The sequence below is a fragment of the Seriola aureovittata genome, chromosome 10, assembly GCF_021018895.1.
Source record: "Seriola aureovittata isolate HTS-2021-v1 ecotype China chromosome 10, ASM2101889v1, whole genome shotgun sequence".
Taxonomy (NCBI): Eukaryota; Metazoa; Chordata; class Actinopteri; order Carangiformes; family Carangidae; genus Seriola; species Seriola aureovittata.
The window spans coordinates 20,037,577-20,057,876 of NC_079373.1; the positions used below are offsets into that span (position 1 = coordinate 20,037,577).

The window sequence follows — 20,300 nt, forward strand, 5'->3', positions numbered from 1 at the left end:
TGCTGTATTTAAGGCATATGAACTGGTACCTGAAGTGTATCGTCGGTGGCTCGGATCTCTTGGGAGAGAAGCAGTCCTACACGGAATTTGCTCGTGACTTATCCACTCATTTTAGCTGTTGGTGTGTTGCTTCTGAGGTCAAAACCTTAAGAGAGATTGCAGGAACTAATTTTGCTTGAGCAGTTTAAAAATACTCTACTTGATCGTGTTGTTACTTACATCAATGAACACAAAGTAAGCAAGGTTTCTGATGCTGCCAAACTAGCTGATGAATTTGTCTTGACCCATAAAGGTTTTTTTGGTGAGAGCCGGGGTGGTGGAGATGGTGGCAGCAGGGAGAGCATTGTTGGAGTTTTTCCCACCAAGTCTTTGTTGGAAGGGACAGAAGTTTTAGCTAAAGCAGGTTATAGTTTACGGGGTAAGTTGGACCCTAACTGTATCTGTAACTATTGTTATGGTAAAGGACACTGGAGAAATGAGTGTCCAGTTTTGAAGAAAAAATTTAACCCTGTCTATGTAACTGCAAAACCCTCTGGGGCTGCTGTCTTTTTGTGCAGAAGAAAGAGCCCGTGCCATTGCTTCTGTGAAGGCACACATGAAGCCCTCTTCCTCAAAGTTGGTGTTTGAGGGTTCCAGTTGTGGAACAGGCAAATTTTTCAGCTAAGGATGATATTGACTCTGGTTATGCTGCATTTGTGTCGGATGGTTATGTCTCACTGGTTGGGAGTGCCTGTAAAGATTTTAAGGGATTCAGGGGCACTGGATTAATTTTTATTGTGGAATCTGTGTTACCTTTTTCTTCAGAGACACTGGTTCCTGTGTTGTTCAGGGAATGGGTTTGACTGTTTTCTCAGTTTCCCAGCATAAACTGATCCTTTTTTTCAGATCTGGTCCAAGGTGCTGTGGCCATGGGAGTCCGCCCTTCCTTGCCTATGGGGGGCGTACAGGTCATCTTAGGAAATGACCTGGCTGGTGATCGAGTGTGGCCTGCTGTATCTACACCTATGGATGCCCCAACATCTCAGGGAGAAAATTTTGATTCTCCCAAAAATCCTCCTGTGGTACTATCCAACTTTGCAGTGACGCGCTATGAGCCGTGATGGTGTTAGTCCACATGTTGACAGTTCAAATAAGACAAGAGGGTCTGTTTTTCCTTTGCCTGTGTCTTGCAGTGATCTTGTGAAAGAGCAAAAAGCTGACCCCACTCTTCTGGCACTGTACAGCCGGTCAGGTACATGTTGGAGAACAAAGTTGCTGAGCCTTGTGCATCCAGTTGGTCTTCCCCGTGCTTGCTAGTAAAAAAGGCAGATGGTACGTTTAGACCTTGTACTGATCTTAGGAAGGTGAACCAAGTAACCAAGCCTGACTCTTTTCCACTTCCACGTATAGAGGATTGCGTGGACCAGGTCAGCTCAGTGAAGTTTGTCAGTAAATTTGACTTACTTAAAGGTTACTGGCAAGTTCCTTTTGATGCCTCGAGCTAGGGAGATTGCATTTATTACACCCAGTGGTTTGTATTCCTACAGTTATGCCATTTGGTTTATGTAATGCCCCAGCTACCTTCCAGCACCTAATGAACAAGGTGATGTCTGGATTGGTGGGCTGTGCTGTCTACTTGGATGATGTTGTGATTTATAGCGACTCCTTGGAAGATCACCTTTAGTGCATTTGGGCCCTGTTTGACTGGATAGCCTGGGCATTGCTCACTTTTAACCTGGCAAAATGTGAGTTTGCCAAGGCAACTGTCACCTACCTGGGTAAGGTAGTATGCCAGGGGCAGGTTTGCCCAGTAAGGGCTAAGGTGTTAGCAATTGATCAGTTTCCCATGTCAACGACCAAGAAGGAACTTTCTCGTTTCTTGGGGATGGTGGGTTACTACCATCGGTTCTGCAAAAGTTTCTCAACAGTGGTTGCTCCGCTCACTTCCCTTCTTAGTCCAAAGGTTAAAATTGAATGGTCTCTTCACTGTCAAGAAGCTTTCGACTCTGTGAAAGCATTGTTGTGTTCTGCCCCTGTCTTAGCAGCTCCTCAGATGAACCAGCCCTTCTTGCTCTATGTGGATGCTAGTAAGGTGGGAGCTGGGGCTGTAATCATGCAGGCCAATGAAAAGGGTGTCGATTGTCTGGTGAGTTTCTTTTCTAAAAAGTTCAACTCGCATGAATTGAAATACTCTATTATTGAAAAGGAAGCACTGGTACTCGTCTGGGCCTTAAAACATTTTGAAGTTTATGTTGGGGGTGGAGTAAATCTGTTGGTGGTGTACACAGATCATAACCCTCTAACTTTCCTCCACTCTATCCAAAACCCAAATCAGCATCTTATGCATTATGTGTCTGTTCCTCCAGCCTTTCCATTTAAGCATCTGTCATGTCAAGGGAGATGAGAACACAGTTGCTGATGCCATGTATTGAGCTATGCCTGTTTAAGTTGACTTGTGTGCTTCCTGCCTGTTCTGATTCACATCTCTTAAACTGCTCCCTAGGTACCAGGGTTGCAGAGGGATGTGGCATTTCACGGTCTTGGGAGAAGATTACTTGCAAGTTGTATGGATATGAACAAGTTTATACGATATAGCTTATATGGATTTCCCCTGGTTAAGGCCAATATACCGGAGGATTTGGATTAAGGACCTTAAGCTGTTTAGCTTGGTTATTTATTTGAGAAATGTAAGTTGTTTTCTTACTGTAGTTGTTTTTTTTTATTTTTTGGGGGGATCCTAGTTATGACCCCCATTTTAAGGGAGGGGGTGTGACGACCCTTTTCCATTCTCCTGACATGTTGCCTCACTCTTCTCCTGCAGTTATGGGAGTTGGCTGGAAGGTGGAGCTTAGAGGGTGGTTAATACCGGCCCATTTAGGTAGGGCCTCCCAAAAGGCATAAAGGTCCGCCCCTCAGGTAGTCTCCCTCTCTCAGCTGGGCCTGCTGCAGCTTCTACAGCCTGTCTCTTTGTTTGGTTTGTTACATCTTACAACATACACTACACCATATTTTCACCCATCCACACACTTCTGACATGACTGACTTTCTTACTTACACACACCATTTGGTTGGTTACTTTGTTTATTCATTTGACTTAAATAAATTGTTTCTTGATCGAAGTGTCTGTGTGTGGCCTCCCTCTTTGTTGCCGGCTTAGAGCCAGTCGGTAACAATAACCTACAGACTTTTGTTATTTTAAGTAGTCCATCTATTTTCAAAGGTGGTAACGGAACGATTAAAGCTGCAACTAGTGGTTATTTCATCAACAATGAACCTGTCAACGATTAACTAATTAAATGCTTTTTCTATGAAAAACATTGTAAAATTAGCACAGTCCAAAGAGATGTCTTCAAATTGCTTGTTTTGTTTGAGCAAAAGTCAAAAGCCCAAATATATTTAATTTGATAAAGGAAGCAAATGCTCACATTGGATAAACTGGAACCAGACAATATTTGATGTTTTTGTCTGGAAAAATTACTTAAAATAACTTTTTTTTTTTTTTAAATAGTGAAGTTTTTTTGATTGACTTGAAATTAGTCGACTAAACATTTCTGCTCTAATAATGATTTCGTATAAACATTGTCCAAACATTTTGGTGAATATTAAGTTGTTGTTTTTTTATGTCCTTTCAAAGACACGTAGAGCCAAAACAAATATCTACATGCCTGATGTGATTCTTAAACTTTGTTGAATTTCTTTGAGGGAATTTGATGAAGTGTGGGGTGTGACAAAGTTGCTGAGCTGTGACATCACCATGGATCATGTTTCTCTCCTGTGATTTCCACCTGAGGCTCATTAGTGGGATGAGTGAGGAACAAAAACCTGCTCCTCTTATGGGCCACGAGTGTAAATGATGTAGGTACAAGAAACTTAGATCTTTATGGTGAAATTACAGCAAAGCAGATGGCTAGCACACTGGGTGCTGTTCAATGCATTTGTCTGACATTTGGAGCTAAGTGTAACTCTTACCCCCCACCTCCCACACCCACCCCCCCCCCCCAGGCCAAAGCACCTGTCTGGACAACAATACCTGCTTGAATCCTTCATCACATAACTCTTAAAATCCCTCTTAATCCCTGAAATGGAGATCTCGCCTGTGTTCCAGCCCATTACATAGTTCGTACGCTAGATTTCTTTGAAATGTAGTTCTGCTATGTTCCAGCATATACCTTCACAGCTTAACCTACATAAGTCCATTGATCTGTGTCTCACCAACACAACGCTAGCATGTTAAGCATTGCCTAATCTGTCTCATGCTACCTGGATTTTCATATTGGAGAAATAATCCTGATGAAGGGGAAGTGGGGGGGGGGGCAGAGTCACCTCAGGACCTGTTTTAAAAGCTTCTTATCAGAGACCTGCACTCCCACCATTTAGCTAAAAGAGGAGTGATAGCCTTTCAACTCACAAGCCGCAGCTTTAATTAAAGCTACTTGTGGGTGAGATGAGGTACAGTTGTGTGTATGAGGTGCCCCTCTAGAAATCTAAATTGTGTCCAAAACAATACAGTTCAGTCCACGACTATGGTCTTTTCATATCCACTGTAAAACACTTTCCTCCACATAACATGTTAACCTGGCCTGAAAGTGATTTTTGTAAGCAGGTCCAAATTTTCAAAGGTTATACCAAAATGTCAGAGGCCAGAAAAAAAAAAAAAAAAAATTAGTTAAACCATATAAATAAGCAAATATAAACCACTTATGTCAACTGTGAGGGAATTTTGAAAAAATATTGGATCCTGTTTAACAGTGTGTTTGTGTTTTTACATCTGTTTAGATTTAAATGCAATCATAACAATCATAGCAATACCAGTAATATAACCCAAAAGCAATAAACAAGATATGACCTGATAATTTTTTCCTCTTCATTTTATGAGTCCAATCATATGAGGCGGAATAAAAACATGCACACATCTTGTCTTATACACACTTTGTGCTCTGTCTGGCAGCTATTCTACACTTCACCAGTGCTGAGAAGTGCAGTACATTTACACAAAGTATATTTACACAAGTGCTGTACAATTTTGAGGTACTCAGACTTTAATGGAGTATTTCCCTTACAAAAACGCAGTGTCTAGCTGAGGCCCCTGGTCGTGTCTCAGATGTCTGAGTTGTTCAACCAAAGAGGCATTTTTCTCCTCTGAACTTCTCAGATGGTTTTATTGAACCATTCAAGGCCCAAAACAGGTGAAAGCATCCTATATTAAACCAAAAAATGAAAGTCCAAAAAAAGGAATACAAAGTCATGTGGTAGAACTTTTTTTTTTTGTGAGCTTTTCAAGGAGCCACTGAATCACATTTTGCTGATAATACTCGTCGTTTTATGTGAGAGAAAATTTAAATTAAAGACTTGTAATGGAGTATTTTCACACTGTTGCATTGATGTGCTTACTGAGTAAATGATCTGAGTACTTCCTTCACCATTGTACTTTTTTAAAAAGAATCAGATTAGTGTATTAATTCAGAGCTATGTTCGGGTATCCTAGTGTTTTCTGATGTCACAATTTGGTTTCTACTTTGCCACAACTTAGAAAATAGAGTTGCACTCCTCTTGGTGAGTGAGTGAAGCATTGCCATCCCAGGATATTTTCATTATCATGTTTATCTAAAGTTTGGTTTTTTGTTTTTGTGCTGCTGCATATCAAGGGTGTTGCTGCAATGCTGTCTAACAGCTCAAAATTTTTAAAGTGTTTCACCTCAACCATTGATGTTATGGCAGTCATCTTGCATCATCCACGTATGCACTCATGGAGCAGTTGAGCAGTTGTGTATTTAATGTGCTGTAGTGGGGATTTATCTCATGCACAGTCATACTGCATCCAAGAATTGCAAACTGTAATCTACAAACCAGACTTTCTCCCGGTCTTCAACGGTTCAATTTTGTTTTTTGAGCCTGAGCTGAACTTGATTTGTTGTCACAGTGGTTGGCTTGGAAATTCCCTCTCTTCCATTAAGGCTGTCGTTTGACTGTACTTTTACTAACTGGAGTAGGCACTCTGCGTTTGGTTGGTTTTACAACTTTGATGAAATGTTATTGCTCCCTTAGAAGGTTTGGTTGCAATTTGAGCTGGTGCTTTACTTAGCTCTTCAAATTTTAATGCACAACAGGAAATTCACCAGGAGTAACAATAATTCATAAAAAAGACCATATTAGCTCAGTCAGTATCTGGTAATAGCTGTTTAAAGACCAAAACAATTTACACTAGGTATCAGAAGCAAAAATGTGTTACCATTACACATTATTACTATGCTGTCTAGCAAATATTTGAGAAAACCTTTCCAAATTGTTTCTGATGAAGATATTGAGATAGAAATAAAACACCGCCAGCTGAAGAAAAATGAAACAGAAATCCATCAAGAGCAAAGATCCTTTTTTTTTTTTTCAAAGAAGAAAGAGGAAACGAGGCTTGTAGCCAAAATCGTTTATTTTCCTTTTAGTTTCCATCAATATTCTTTTTTTTTTGTTGTTGTTACACAAAGCTTGTGACAAAGGAGTACATACATTCATTAGGCAGGTCAAAAGAAGGTAAAAGGAGGAGCTATAGCGGGCACCTGATTCTGGTTAATGATCAGTACTTGAAAAAGAAACAAAACAAGGCAGCTATGGCAGCCTAAAGTCATACCTAAACTGGCAACAGCATGGACCAATTGAGGAGCAGCAGACAGGGGAATGTATGACAGCAATCAGTTTGAACGGGCCCAACAGAAACATGGACAATTATGAACGGCCATTTATACTGTAGAAGCAGATAAGCAAAAGAGACAGCATTACCTAAGTGTTTGGAGCTTTTTAAAAAGCAGAAAGACTGATTTGGTAACATTGCTACTGTTACTTTTTCCACACTGAACAGTTTTATTCAATGACAGAAACTGTGTGTGGTTAAAAGTGAAAGTGGATTAAAGAAGAGTGAAAGAAAGGAAAAGAGAGGCTGGTTTGTCCAGTTCATCAGCGGTAGAAAAGAAACAAAGGCTTTCTTTTTAAAAAAAGTTATTGTGAAACATGGATATTTGCTCTTCAACAGTCACTTCTGCTGCAACCTGGCAGCTTTAAACTTAGACACCCTTTTCGGGGCCTGCTGGGGCGGTGCCGCGTCGGGCGCCACCTCCTCTTGTTTCCTCTCCAGTATGGTCGGCAGGGCCGGTGGAGCGATGGTCAGGTGTGGAACCGTTGAAGGCATCGGGTCCTTTTCTACCACTGTACCTGAAAATGCCTGGAAGAAATGAGAGAAATGTTTTCATGCTGCGTTTTCTTGTTCACACTGCCTACTGTGACTGACATTTAGAGAGTTGTTTGACCACAGGCAGCTCCCACTTCAACTTAAAGAGGCTTCAGTGGGAGTTTTGTTATGTTCTCATTAAGATGCGTGAGGCTCAAAGGTGCCATTCTCATAAACTGTTTCATAATATAGGTATGCAGCTGAGGCCTTCACGCTCTAACTGTGATTGAAGACTACACAAAGAAACTTGACTGGGATCTGTTTAGATAAAAAAGACAGTGAGAAGTATAACAAATTATAACACAACCAATGTGTTTTACCTCAAATCTGCTGGCGGGGTGCAGTGGCACCGCCGTAGGACTGTCCTCCTCTGTAATGCCGTCACTGGTGTCGCTGTGCGTTGCCTCGTCGTGACTGAAGCTGCGTCCGATCATCCGGCGCTCGTCAAAGTCTGCCGCGCTGCTCTCGCTCGTGTCGCTGCAGACGCTGTTCTCTCTGCTCCGTGACTTTAGGATGGACTTTCTGGGGATGGGTTCCCCGTTCTTCACGTCCACAAACAACCTGAGAGAAAAACAATAATCAGCTGGTGTCACTGAGCAATTCAACAATAATTCATTAAGGTCCTAGTGTGTTGTTTTTTTTACCTGTAAATGTCTGCTGGTGTTGTGATTTTGTGAAGTTCGTGATGGGAGTGTCCATTGTTGTGTCCGTTTTTCTTTTTCCTCTTTGAATGTTCCTTCTGCTCTTTCCTTTCACTGAACTTCAATGTGGTGTTTTTTCCTGTGTTTATCCTCACCTGAGGCAAGAGTCAGAACCGGGTCAAGGTAAAGGCAAAGTCACCAAAACAGAATTAAACGGTAGAATGTAAAGAGAAGAAGAAAAGAGCAAAAGCTTTATCACTCTGACCTTCTTGGGTTCGACTGTGTGAGAGAAAAAGATGGTAGGCAAGCAGTTGCCTTCTTCTTCCTCGTCGTCGTCCTCCTCTTTACGGTCCACGTTTGCTGGAGCTTTGCTTTTGGGCACGGAGCTCCAGCTTGGCTTCAGACTCAGTCCATTGACAGGAGGAGCAGCATCTCCCTCCTTCTCCTCCTCTGAGGAAGAGGATGATGTGTCCTCCCCATTCACATCTGCATTATCAGATAATCTGAAGGAAAACAATCCATGAAATATTTCAGTTTCTTACCAGATCAAAGTTACTGAGAAATATTCACTGGTAAAAAAAAAGAAGCAGGCCCCTGTGTGTTCATGTACCTGTACTGCTCATCTTGTAGCTCCTCCATTTTCTCCAGTTCATCCAATCTAGCCCAAAGCTCCTCCTCAGTCAGGATGCTTTTTCTGCTCCCTCCATCTCCTCCATCTCCTCCATCTCCGCCCTCTCCGCTCTCTCCGCCATTCTCCTCGTCCTCCTCTTTTAGATCAAATATGGCATCCAGCTTTGGCTTAGAATTTGGTTTGTGAGCTATTCTTTGCCTGCCTGTTAAAGCAGACAAAATGGAAGCCTAAATGTCAATCTGAGTTTGGGTTAAAGCTTTCTTTGTCTTCTCATAAGACCATGCAAGATGCACAAATAAAATGAGGGCAGAGGAACGACCGACAAAGATACCTTTGATGACAGCAGTGTCATTATTTCCGACGTCTTCTCTGATGTCAACATAGTCCCCTTTACTCTAAAGAACAAGCAGGGTCAATACATTTGTCCCCATTTATACTTTATGCAATATCTTATCTGTGAGACGACTGGTAGTAATGCAACATACGGCTGAGATTGTTTCCAAATCCTTTGCAAACCCAACTCTGGCTTCAAAGTTTTTCACAGTCTTGGATAGATTGTCAAGTTCACTCTTTACATCTGTAGAGAAAAAAAAGGTGCATTATCATGAAAATGCATGCAGAGAGTTGGAGGCAGATTGACAAAATCCATTGTGCAAAAAACTGGCTGCAGGCTACAAGAGATTTCAATAAAACATTTAACACAGCAATGACAACCAGCTGCTAAAGAGTTAAAATTCTAAACAAGTTGGGGGGAAAAAAATTGAAAAATGATGACACAAACAGTTCATAATATCTTCTGCCCTGAATACTACTCCGGATCATTAAATCTTCACAACAATTAAGCCCTTTTACTAATAGCAGCAGAGGGCCCTTGTTTCCATGGCGATCGGGAGCCCCTCCAGTCAGTGCATCAACTGGAAGTGAGGAAAGGTCAAACACAGAAGGCCTGACAACTCAGCCGCTGTCTGACACATTTCAGCTAGCTATGTTTGTATTACAGCACTTAGCTCTGTAATAGCGGGGTGGGCAGGGTCAGGAGATAGGAGGCAGAGGGGAGGGGGGTAGTGGTGGGGGGACAGACGGCTGCGGATGGGCTGTGGCAGCACATTTCTGCTTCACTAAACACCCTAATAATGTTCACATCAGAGATCGTTACTTGGGCCCATTTGACTTGATATGAGATTTTCAGACATAGAATGAACAGCAGGGAAAACACTGAAAAAAACAGCTACATATAACCCGTGTTATATTTGACTTATTCTTCTGCAAGAAACAATGTTGCAATGATTTGACTTGCTTTGACCACGGGGGAGGAAAAGTTGCGATTTGCTTTCCCAAGATTTACAACAGAGGTAGGGACAGTGGGGTTCTGTGATGAATGAATGCAAAAGTAAAACAGTGACTAAGTTCTACATATGTGCCTTGCAGCTTCCACCCGTGTGAAATAAAGTGCCCTGCAGATGCCAGAAATCATGCAGCACGTCCGTACAGTTATTACAAACAGTGTTACACTTACAGTGACTGTGTATAGCATAGATATAGTCAAAAGTTTCTCCCACAGTTAAATGTTGAATCATGGCACAGCTAAAAGTAAGTTTGTCTCTTCAGTGCTAAGACAAGCCATCCAGACTTGATGCAGCTACACCCTCTGGTGGACGAAGACCAGCAGTGTCAATTGATTACATTAAAAATAAACAAAGCAATCTGTTTACAGAGAGGAACACAGACTCACATTTCATCCTATGATCAACAATTTTCTGAGCTTGCTTGGCAGAGCACTTAGCGAACCAGTTGTCACCGAGCAACGCTGTGACCTCATTGGTGTGCACCAGCTTCCCAGGCATGAAGGCCAGAGGTCCAAAGGGCACCTGTTTATAGCACAATGAGCAGAGGGAAGAAGAGCAGAAAAGATTGAAAGAAGGTGGCAGAATGTGGGATGAAAGTGGGAGAAGAAATAAAACTCTCAATGCCAGTAGTAAAAATGTATATGTTTAGGGTCAGCTTCTGCAAAGTTAAGAAGCTTGTGACACAGGTTAATGGTAAACTTGCTATTTGCAACAGGAATTCACCTTAAAACTAACCCCCAATTCCTAGGGTGGTGTAAATGAGTCTGTATGTGTTCTCTGTTCTTGTGAGGTTAGCACTCACCATGATGTCATAGGACAGTTGATCTGGAAGAGTTTTAAGACGGTCACTCAGGGCTTCATAGTCACCTGACACCTTCTTCCTGCAATTTCATGGATTTACAATGACATTAGGCCAAGAACTCTTCAAATTAGTATTTTCTTCCTGCTAAAGTTCCATCTCTATTATGAAGTCATTTGTTGTCCAATTACGTTTGTTTGACTTATTTTGGGAAATTAAACAGGACAATGGGAAGCAAACCACAGTTATGGAGAAATGGGGACGTGCAGATTTCAGGGGAGACATGATATAAACCAAAATGGCATCAAGATGTCGCTAGTAGTTATTTATTTGTAGTAGAACGATGTAAAACTTTAGACTTCGGAGGAAGTCATGACAACAGAGTACACTGTACTATGATGGCATCTTCAATGCAGATTAAGAACACAGAAATGTATCCAGTTACTCTCTCTCTTTCATCAAAGCAGTTTGGAAATACAGTTAGCAGAGGTTTATGTTAGCTTTGTCCATAATATGAACTCCTCATGTTGGCATAACTTCCAATTACTCTTGCAGCAATTATTTTTTAGGCAGAAGAAAGCACTATGTATCCAAAATCCCTTAACATAGACTAATAAATCTCTCAGTTTTTCCTAATTGGTCGCTCTATAGTAATCTGTTGAAGACTGTTGTTCCCTTTACGCACTCCTACAAGAAAGTTTTCTGAGAAAAAAGTTTTAAATATAAGTTATGTGTTAAAAGTAGTTTTACTAATACTATATAATATTTATAAAGACGTGAGAAAGACGGAGAACTTCTTGGAATGTCATAACAAACAGACCTTTTTGACAGAAGACATTTTGACATGTTACAGTAGGAAAACCACAGGTGTAGATAACAAAATTGGCAATGGCTAAATTCCATTTTGCCATTTCAGGTTCAGGGTCCTACTATTGTTCATGTTGGCTCACTGTTATACTGTCATAACTTACTGGGACACTTAACTAGAACAGAGCCATTGTTAATGTGGTTAGTAACCCCTGTGGTGAATACTGGACTTTTGGACCCATTTGCAAAACTGGACTCACAAATTTTTTTATGGTATTTTACTGCTCTTTTTTGAAATTGAAAAAGTCACCGCTGTTTACTTGTATAGGCCTTGTACATCCGCACAGGTTGTTGTGCCATCAAACCTATGCTAATGCCACATCCACATCATTTGGGATGGATGGTAGAGTTGGGAAAGATTCCCATTTTACTTGCAAGCGTTCACATGATTAAGACTGCTGTATGAATACAGAATTGGTCATGTGAGGATTAAAATACTGTGCACTGACAATACCATATCCACTCTAGGTGGATGGACACTAGGTTTCTGGCTGATGTGAGGTGTTTGCTTCAGTGGAACTTTGTATTGTTAAATGCAATGTCAAAATATATCTGAGTTTTCAGAAATATCATTCGTTTCAATGTTGTAATTATGACTTGGAAGTTGTGGGAATGCTGTTCACAAGTGGGAATCTCATAATTATAATAACTCTGATAAAGGATATGACTGCGACATCAGGTTACATTTGAACGGACGTATGCTGAGAATTATGCGAGGCCACTGCACTCAATGTACCAATAACAATGATAATGCCCAACAAGTCCAATAGGAGAGTTGGAGCGATGTCAACAGTCTGCACAAGCCCACACAGTCCTGAGAAGAACAGGAAGTGAAAACACCTATGTGTATGATGCACCATGGTGCTGAGGCCTTTTTAAGACTGACAGTAGGGCTTCTCAGTTTTAATTACCATGATACTCTTGACCACTATAGCTTTGCCCCAACTTGAATCTGAGGAGAGATCTAACAAAACTGGCATACAATGGAACGAAACTTATTGTTCACAAAGGTAGATAACTGTATTTCGTCCATTCGGCAGTTCATTACTGAAAACCACTGTCGGTGTGTATGGCCTTTAAAGTTGGTGTTGTACTGAAAATGCTCCTTCCTGCCACTGCAACTGCAGGAATAAACGGCCTAATTATGGCATACTTGAAACAAATGCCTCTGATTGGTCAGGGAGTGTTTCATTTGTTGATTTTGACCAGAGCTGGCACTCTTAACGCAAGCCATCAATATTACACAGAATCATGCTTGATTAATTGGAAGCCAAACTCGTGGTTATTATGATAAACTGAATGAACACACAGACCTCAATGACAGAAAGGAGAGTAGATGATGACAGGAGCTTCACTTCTAAGTGAAATAATCATTCAATTTCCTTGTCAAATTAGCTGTATTCATAGATGTTGGATTACTCAGAGACAAGCAAGTACAAGTGCAGAAGAGCTACTGCTGGTCCAACAAAACATTGGCTGTGACTTATTTATGTATTATATAATCAGGGTTTGTGCAGGATAGGACTATAAGTTGTGTTTAATGTTAACCAAGTCAAATTTGAAGGCTAATCCTGAGCTTTTGTATGACTTTTCTTTACATAGATACACATATTTTCTATATTTCCACAGAAAAAGCTATCATACTGGCACCTGTATTCACCAGCTGTTTTTTGCTGCTTTGTGTGACGTCACTGTACTACTGTAGCACACCACATTTTGTAGTGTATGTAGTTTACTCAAAAGCAAACAAATCACTATCACTATGCAACTGCCAAAATAGTACATGGGACTTTCTTAATGCTTACCAGTGTTGAATCCGACTTTCACAGTCTTTCACCACCTGTTTTTAGGACAAATAATTTCGATATGAATATGCTGGAAATCTATGCAATTTTCACAGTCTTGTGCTGATGATTTAATAACCTAAAGTTAGTAGAGTTAGTAGTTTAACAATTCTTAACCATTTTCAGATTAGTGCTTTAATGTGACTGATACTGCAAACACAAGAATTATAAATATTTTGCCTAAGTTAAAGAATCACAGCAAAATAAACCAAATCAGCGAGGCAGGAGAGGGAAAGCAAAAGGGAAAAAAAAGTTGTCAAAACTACATCCAAATGGTCAGAACATCTACACAAACACCCCTCCACTGTGATGCATGACGATATGCTTGTAATGTAAACCAACGCTTTCCAGTTTGTTGCAGTCTGAAGCCCTTCACATAAAATGAGAAATACCAGCATAAGATTTCATGATAGAACCATCTGATTATTGGTCAGTAACTAGAAGAAGTGCACTTTGATTGCAGTTTCAACTTTAAAGTAAAAAAAACAAAACTTTCATCACCCAAAAATTGTTGTAAACTTCTATCATCTGTGACCTCCTGACTTTCAATATCTATGTTTTTTTAAGGGGAGGGGGAGGGGGCGTTGACATGGTAGACCTACTAGCTAGCTCTCTGTTAGCTAGCTGTTGGCAATTCATAAAACCGTTAACTCAGTTACGAAGTCTAGAGGGCAACAACTCTGACAAGCCTGCAAGTGAAAGTGGCAGCAACAGCACAGAAGTTTATAGAAATGAAACTAAACACACCTTCCTCCAGGCAACAGTTAAAAAAAAAGAACTTGAACATGTGAGTGGCTGCAAGGGAAGAAGCTTCTCGAAAATGGGAGTCACAACAACAAACCCACAACTTACACGTGTAAGAATTAGTAAAATTAGTGCACACATGTCCGTATTAAATGTTAAAAGCACTTCAGCAGATCCACTCGTAGGTCAAAGACCCTTGCTGGTCCACCGCGTGGCCAGTAGCTGGCTGTGGTTGGGCTAACGTTGCACGTTAGATACTAGCCAGCGAAATGTTTGGTGTCAACTAAGCACATTACCTTCTCGTGTTCCTCCCGGAGCCTGACAACTCCGCCGAGATGCTCTATATTCATATTACCCTTTTCAGCCATTGTCAACACACATGCACAACGGGAATATGTGGTGTTTTGTGACCCCAAACAAAGCTCAGGGGTTGTTGTGAGTCCTAAAGAAGTGTTTATGAATGCAGCAGCAGCGATTCCTGAGACCCGTTCTGCTCGTGTTCATCAATGGGGCAGTGATAGTTATCCACACTTTCGGAAGTGATATCATCTCACACTCTCATTTCAGGATTTCTGCATGATTTCCAAAAATATCCACGTTTTAATATTCCAAGATTTGCAAATATTCCTCGTCACTCTCGCTGCGCCATACACCTCGGTCCAATGTCAACACTCCAGGAATACAAATGGAACTTCCGTTCAAGGATTTCAAAATAAAAGACCTCTTTGGTAACGCTTTTGAAAACACTTAATGTTGAACACAAGTTAACATAAAGTTGGACTGCCCAAATAATAAATAATTAAAACCAACAACAACAACAAAATGTCTCCATTACAAGTAAAACTTCTGCATTCAATATTTAATTTAACTTAAAGCATAGCCAGATCTGCTTGTATTGTATCCATGCAGTCTATGACTGTATCATTACGTCATCATTGTATTGTTGCTCTATCGATTTCCTACTTCATACTATTATTTTGAAATCAGAACATAGTATTTTCCGTTTTTCAGCGAGTTGAACCGAGCTTGACGCGGCTTCTCCTCTCTGTCTCCCGGTGTACTCTGGGTAAATGTGGACGCTTGCATAAATATAAACAGTCGTCTTACTGTAGCGGAATAAATGCAGCTGCAGCGATCAGCACTCTGCTACACTTTAACAACCGCAACCGTTTACAGAGATTCATTTACTACAAAAGTTAAACTTCCGCATGTGACATAGTAGCTCTGCCGTTCAGTGCACGAACATTGTAGTAGATAATACTGAAGCATACACATATCTGTATAATGGCCTACACGGTTGTAGGTAGATAGGGTGATACATGAGCTCAGACGGGGCAATTGTGCTGAACAACTTTAGTTTCAGAAAAATTAATATAATCCACCCGTGGTCCCAGCCCCCTTCTTGTCAGACACTCATTGGCTGTTTTTGTTGCTTTTAATTGTTTTCGGAAATATCAAAATTACCAACAGCAAAGGCTAATGTGAAACAAGAACCAAGTTGTTAACATGTATGAGATTACCCCTCAACCCATCTTAATTTATTAAAATTTTAATTAACAAATGTATCCTTAATTGTTGAGAGTGTCTAAATGAATTATTTCTTAATTTAGGCTACCCCTGAAAACAAACACCTTAAGTAGTCAGGTAAGTAGTTTCATAAGCAAAAAACAAAACCTGCTGGTAAATCAAAATAGATTTTAAGGCATTGCTCTTAAATAACACATGTGCTGCTGCTAGTGCTTTTAGAATAATTTCTGTCTTATTCTTAATATCCTACACATCAACTCTGTCAAAAATTGTTTTAAAACATTTGTAATTAAATACGTAATTTATCATTTTCAGTAACTTTCTGTTACATGTTGTATAGAAGATATCGTTGGTTGTATGTACCTATTGATTGTTATCCAACCAAAGAGCAGAGATTTCGCGACTGGTTTAGTGTCCCTGAACGCATCATTTTTGCTGTTCCCATAAAGCTTTGCGGCCATAGTCATGCAAGCTCAGAAGTCAGGGGAGGCATCAATCGGATAAACAGGGTATATTTGAACTAATACCATAGAATAAGCTATAGAAATATTGATGAGGATTTCATAACACAGCAAGGTATGTTAACACCGTTCACTCTCATTACCACAGCAGCCTTTGAATGGATAATACTGTGTAGAAAGGGGTTATAGATGTCACACTGTATTGTTAGCCTATGCCTAACTATGCTTTCTGATGCAATCAGTCCTAATTCACTATTCAGAAGTGGTAGTTGCTTTGCTTTAGAAAATATTTTAGAGTTTGCCAAAATATTCAGCATGTGCAGGAACATGTTTAGTCCTCTCTATCTTAAATAGCACGATGTATGTCAGTGTCTGATTGATTGTGTATTTGAACTGACAATATTTTCCAGATTACTGATTGTATGCTCATTGTTAGGTTGTGAAGTATCTTACAGTGGCACTTTCTGTATTCTCTCCTATTATTATAAATCTGACTCACAGCATGTGTCATCGTGTTGATGATGTTATGAAGCTGTGTTGTGAGCTATCTACCAATCAGCAGATCCAGTCCACAGTGAAAGGCTCAGGGAAGGGAGCAGCAGCAGCTGGAGGACTGGCCTTTGCTGGTGGGTTGGTTGGGGGTCCTCTCGGTATTGCAGTGGGTAAGTTGGGGAGAAAATGCAACAGCTCTTTTAACATATCTAAAAAATATTTACAATCCTTTTGACTCACTCGTGATTACTGGTAAACTGGAACCACGATGTGTCTTCCATCACAGAAGGAAATGCTTTTTTTTGCAAACATCTGTTGGACTTGTTGGACAGATCAATACTTAACATAGTTTCACAAGTTTGAAACCCTCTTCCCCTGCAGGCGGTGCTGTTGGAGGCCTTCTGGGATGCTGGCTGACCAGTGGACAATTCAAACCGCTGCCTCAGGTCATAATGGAGCTCAGTCCTCTGCAGCAGCAGAAGCTTTATGAAAATCTCATGGTTATTCTGGGAGACATTCAGTGGACAGATTTGGTCCAGCTTACTGCTCTGGTGATGGGCAACACCACCCTGAAGCAGCAGCTGACGGCCGCTCTTCTTGGGTATATAAGCAAGGAGCTTCAGGCCGATGTTCACTACGTGGATTAGTGTCTGTGGAAGCATTGGAAAATCTGATATGTTTCGTAAGTGCTCTGGAGGATGGAGTCTTTGAAAATAATGTGAACAATTTTTTTTTTTTTTTAATGGAGCTGGAAAGATTGAATGTGAAATCACATATTGCAATATTATAGACATGGTTACAGTCCAGGTAACAGGTAACATTGGTTGAAAAGCAAGTTAGCACATGACTGAATTAAAACAGCTGTATATCTGGGTTAATTATGAAAGGAAGTGCAATTATCTGTTGAAGGAATTATTTATTCATTAAGCCTTTAATGGTCCTGTTGATCATGTCTGGCATAAAAGTTACTCTGAATGAACTAGTTGACTGCAGCTACAGTGAAGCACTGCTCTCAAAACGCACAGTCTGCTGTCACATTTAAATACAGAGGATTGTGTGAAATATTTTGATTTGGTGTGAATTTATGAAGTGTAGGAATTTTCCAGCCTTTTTGTGTACAATATATTTTCCTGCCATCACTGAGTAATTTCAAACTATTTATTGGTTTAAATAATTTCATCAATAAAAACAAAAAACACTATAGTTTTCACTGGTTCATACAGTTTCATTTGCATTTAATCTTACTTGGCAGTTCAGAGACAATCTTTGCTGCTGCCATTACTGGTATATAATTGTAATTTTGTCCATTTGACACTAACCCATCAAAATGGAAAAAGTCCCTAAAACAAGCACATTCTATAGACATAACATGGTACTGAGGTCTCTTGTAGTTCATGTGTATGATCACTTTTTAATTCTGCATTTCACACGTTTTTGTCCTGTTGCTGACTTTTATTTTCTACTCAAATTTTGTCCTTCTGTGGGCAGTCCACTTCTAAACTTTTTACATATTGTTATTTGTAAAATACTAAATAAGTACTTTAGAAATCTTCGTGGGAAATTGCAGTGAACCAAAGACATTAAGATAAATGATCCTGGACAATTGAAGAAAGAATGAGTGAAAAGATAAAGAAACACAATAATACAGTTGGAAATATCTCTTTATTAGTACATAGGCATATTGTATGTCACCCCCAACCCTTTCGCAGAGCCATCTAAAAATACATATTACAGAGAGGAACTGCAACAGAGTTACAGTATTTATCCAACAATGACAGTGTCATCATCAGGGAATTCATAGTAGGGAACCTCCAGGTTCAGAGGAGCAGGTCCCTTTCTTATTCTTCCTGAAGCATCATAGTGGGAGCCATGGCAAGGACAGTAGTACCCTCCAAAGTCTCCAGCATTGGCAATGGGCACGCAACCCAGATGGGTGCACACACCAAGGACGATGACCCACTTAGGGTTAACCACTCTATCCTTGTCGTGCTGGGGGTCACGCAGCTCTCCGATATTCACAGCTTCCTCTGCACTGATTTCCTTCTCTGTGCGGTGACGGACAAACAGGGGCTTTCCTCTCCACTTGAAGGTCATGTTTTTGCCTTCAGGGATGTCACCCAGCTTGATCTCAATCTTGGATAAAGCCAGGACATCAGCTGATGCACTCATGGAAGAGACGAACTGGCTGACCACTGTCTTGGCTGCATAGATGCCAACCACAGTGGACGCTCCAGTGATAAGGTAGGAGAAGGTCCTTCTTGCCTCACCGCTCTCCTGGGACGACTTATTGGGGTCGACAACATCGGGGCGACGGTAGTCTGTGAAGTCAGGAATCTTGATGTCTGTATGGCCAAGGCGGACTGCTCCAGGAGCTGCAAATAAGACATACAATGCGGTATTTAAAGAGAGAGGCAGCAGATGAACATGTAGATAGGAAATTATACAGTTTCTTACAAAAACAAAAAAAGTAACATGTATGTTACCAGAATTCTCCTTCAACATGTTGAAATACATTTTGTGGATAGTCAAGATATCACGCTATCCTCTCATTGAATGTTTAATTAATAATCAATCTAATGATCATAAATACAGATTAATCATTTGTGGTGTTTTCAAGTAACATATGCATTTCAAGAAAATTTAACAAAAATCCTCCTTTGGGATTATATCAATATTGATTTATATTAAAAAATATTTGTCATTGTATATTACTGGAACCAGTGAAACCATTTTTAAAGAAAACCATACCAGTCTAACTGAGCACATCAGCGAATATTTAGCATTTTGCTTTAAAAAGAAAAAAATGTATCTATACATTTACTTGATCATCAAAATTACTGCCGATAATTTGTGTTAATTGCGACACATAAACAGATGTACATGGAATAATCAAATAAACGCATAATAGTCCTTACGTTACACCTTATTCTTTCACCCAAGGGCAGGCATTACAAGTGTACTGACATGCGACCCGGGTTACATATCGTATCGATAGTTGTTTACCACAAATTTGTTCATAAGTTCCCACATTTGTACTGAAACAAGTGGACTGTGGTGTTTAGGTCTGTTTCTTGCGTCTTAAGCCCTTAACGTCTCAGTTGTAAACATCTGATAATAACCAATGTTTACTCTCTCAGGTCACAGATTTCAGTTTCACCGCCTCGGCTATTTCCTGCTAGCACCGGCGAGTTGTTAGCAATAGCGTAAATTCGCAGACAAGAAGGACTGGCAAAAAATAAATATGTCTCAGTTTTACACATCATAACAAACTAATTGGCAAGAGGTCACTATATCAAGTTTTCTGGTTACATGACGCAGCTCAGTAACAGCTCTGACTAACGTTGACAGCCGCAGCGATTCGCCCTTACCAGCAGCAGACACCAAATCCTTAGCTCCGGGGAAAACCAGGCTTTTAACCGTGTGTTTTGTTGCCTGCGAATACAGGGAAAGAGCCCCTGAACGGCCGGCTATGGACATCATCTTTGCCCTAAAATAAGAAACTATCACCCCGCAGTTGGGGACACGACCTTGCGTGTACAAATCTTGTGTGTCTCCCTTTAATTTGGTTTACTAGAAACCCGCTCCGCCTCACCAACGTTCCACATTACGTGAGGTCTGAAAGAAGTGCCCGGTTCCTTTTTGCTAAAATGGCGTGCTATTATATAGCTTCAAAATTTCTAATTAATACAAAACATTAATAATATACATAAACATACATAACCTGAACCAGAATGGTAGAAAATAAACATTAAT

The 20,300-nt window shown here is 40.4% G+C and overlaps 3 protein-coding genes across 3 annotated transcripts; 1 reads left to right on the plus strand and 2 right to left on the minus strand.

Moving 5' to 3' along the window:
* Positions 1-6,385: 6,385 nt before the first annotated feature.
* On the minus strand, positions 6,386-14,758 carry uri1 (URI1 prefoldin like chaperone). The gene is made up of 11 exons (XM_056388041.1): positions 14,364-14,758; positions 13,285-13,319; positions 10,616-10,694; positions 10,200-10,335; positions 8,953-9,044; positions 8,799-8,862; positions 8,447-8,669; positions 8,102-8,339; positions 7,840-7,991; positions 7,516-7,756; positions 6,386-7,189 (listed from the first exon to the last, which is right to left on the minus strand). The coding sequence occupies exons 1-11, from the start codon at positions 14,433-14,435 to the stop codon at positions 7,001-7,003; spliced, it is 1,521 nt and encodes a 506-aa protein (XP_056244016.1). The 5' UTR covers positions 14,436-14,758; the 3' UTR covers positions 6,386-7,000.
* A 1,262-nt stretch (positions 14,759-16,020) lies between these two features.
* Positions 16,021-17,750, plus strand: zgc:112052 (protein C19orf12 homolog). Its single transcript, XM_056387754.1, has 3 exons — positions 16,021-16,170; positions 16,557-16,717; positions 16,929-17,750. Exons 2-3 carry the CDS (start codon positions 16,558-16,560, stop codon positions 17,192-17,194), a joined length of 426 nt encoding a protein of 141 aa, XP_056243729.1. The 5' UTR covers positions 16,021-16,170; position 16,557; the 3' UTR covers positions 17,195-17,750.
* A 440-nt stretch (positions 17,751-18,190) lies between these two features.
* On the minus strand, positions 18,191-20,117 carry LOC130176583 (cytochrome b-c1 complex subunit Rieske, mitochondrial-like). The gene is made up of 2 exons (XM_056387753.1): positions 19,916-20,117; positions 18,191-18,919 (listed from the first exon to the last, which is right to left on the minus strand). The coding sequence occupies exons 1-2, from the start codon at positions 20,025-20,027 to the stop codon at positions 18,309-18,311; spliced, it is 723 nt and encodes a 240-aa protein (XP_056243728.1). The 5' UTR covers positions 20,028-20,117; the 3' UTR covers positions 18,191-18,308.
* Between the last annotated feature and the right edge of the window lie 183 nt (positions 20,118-20,300).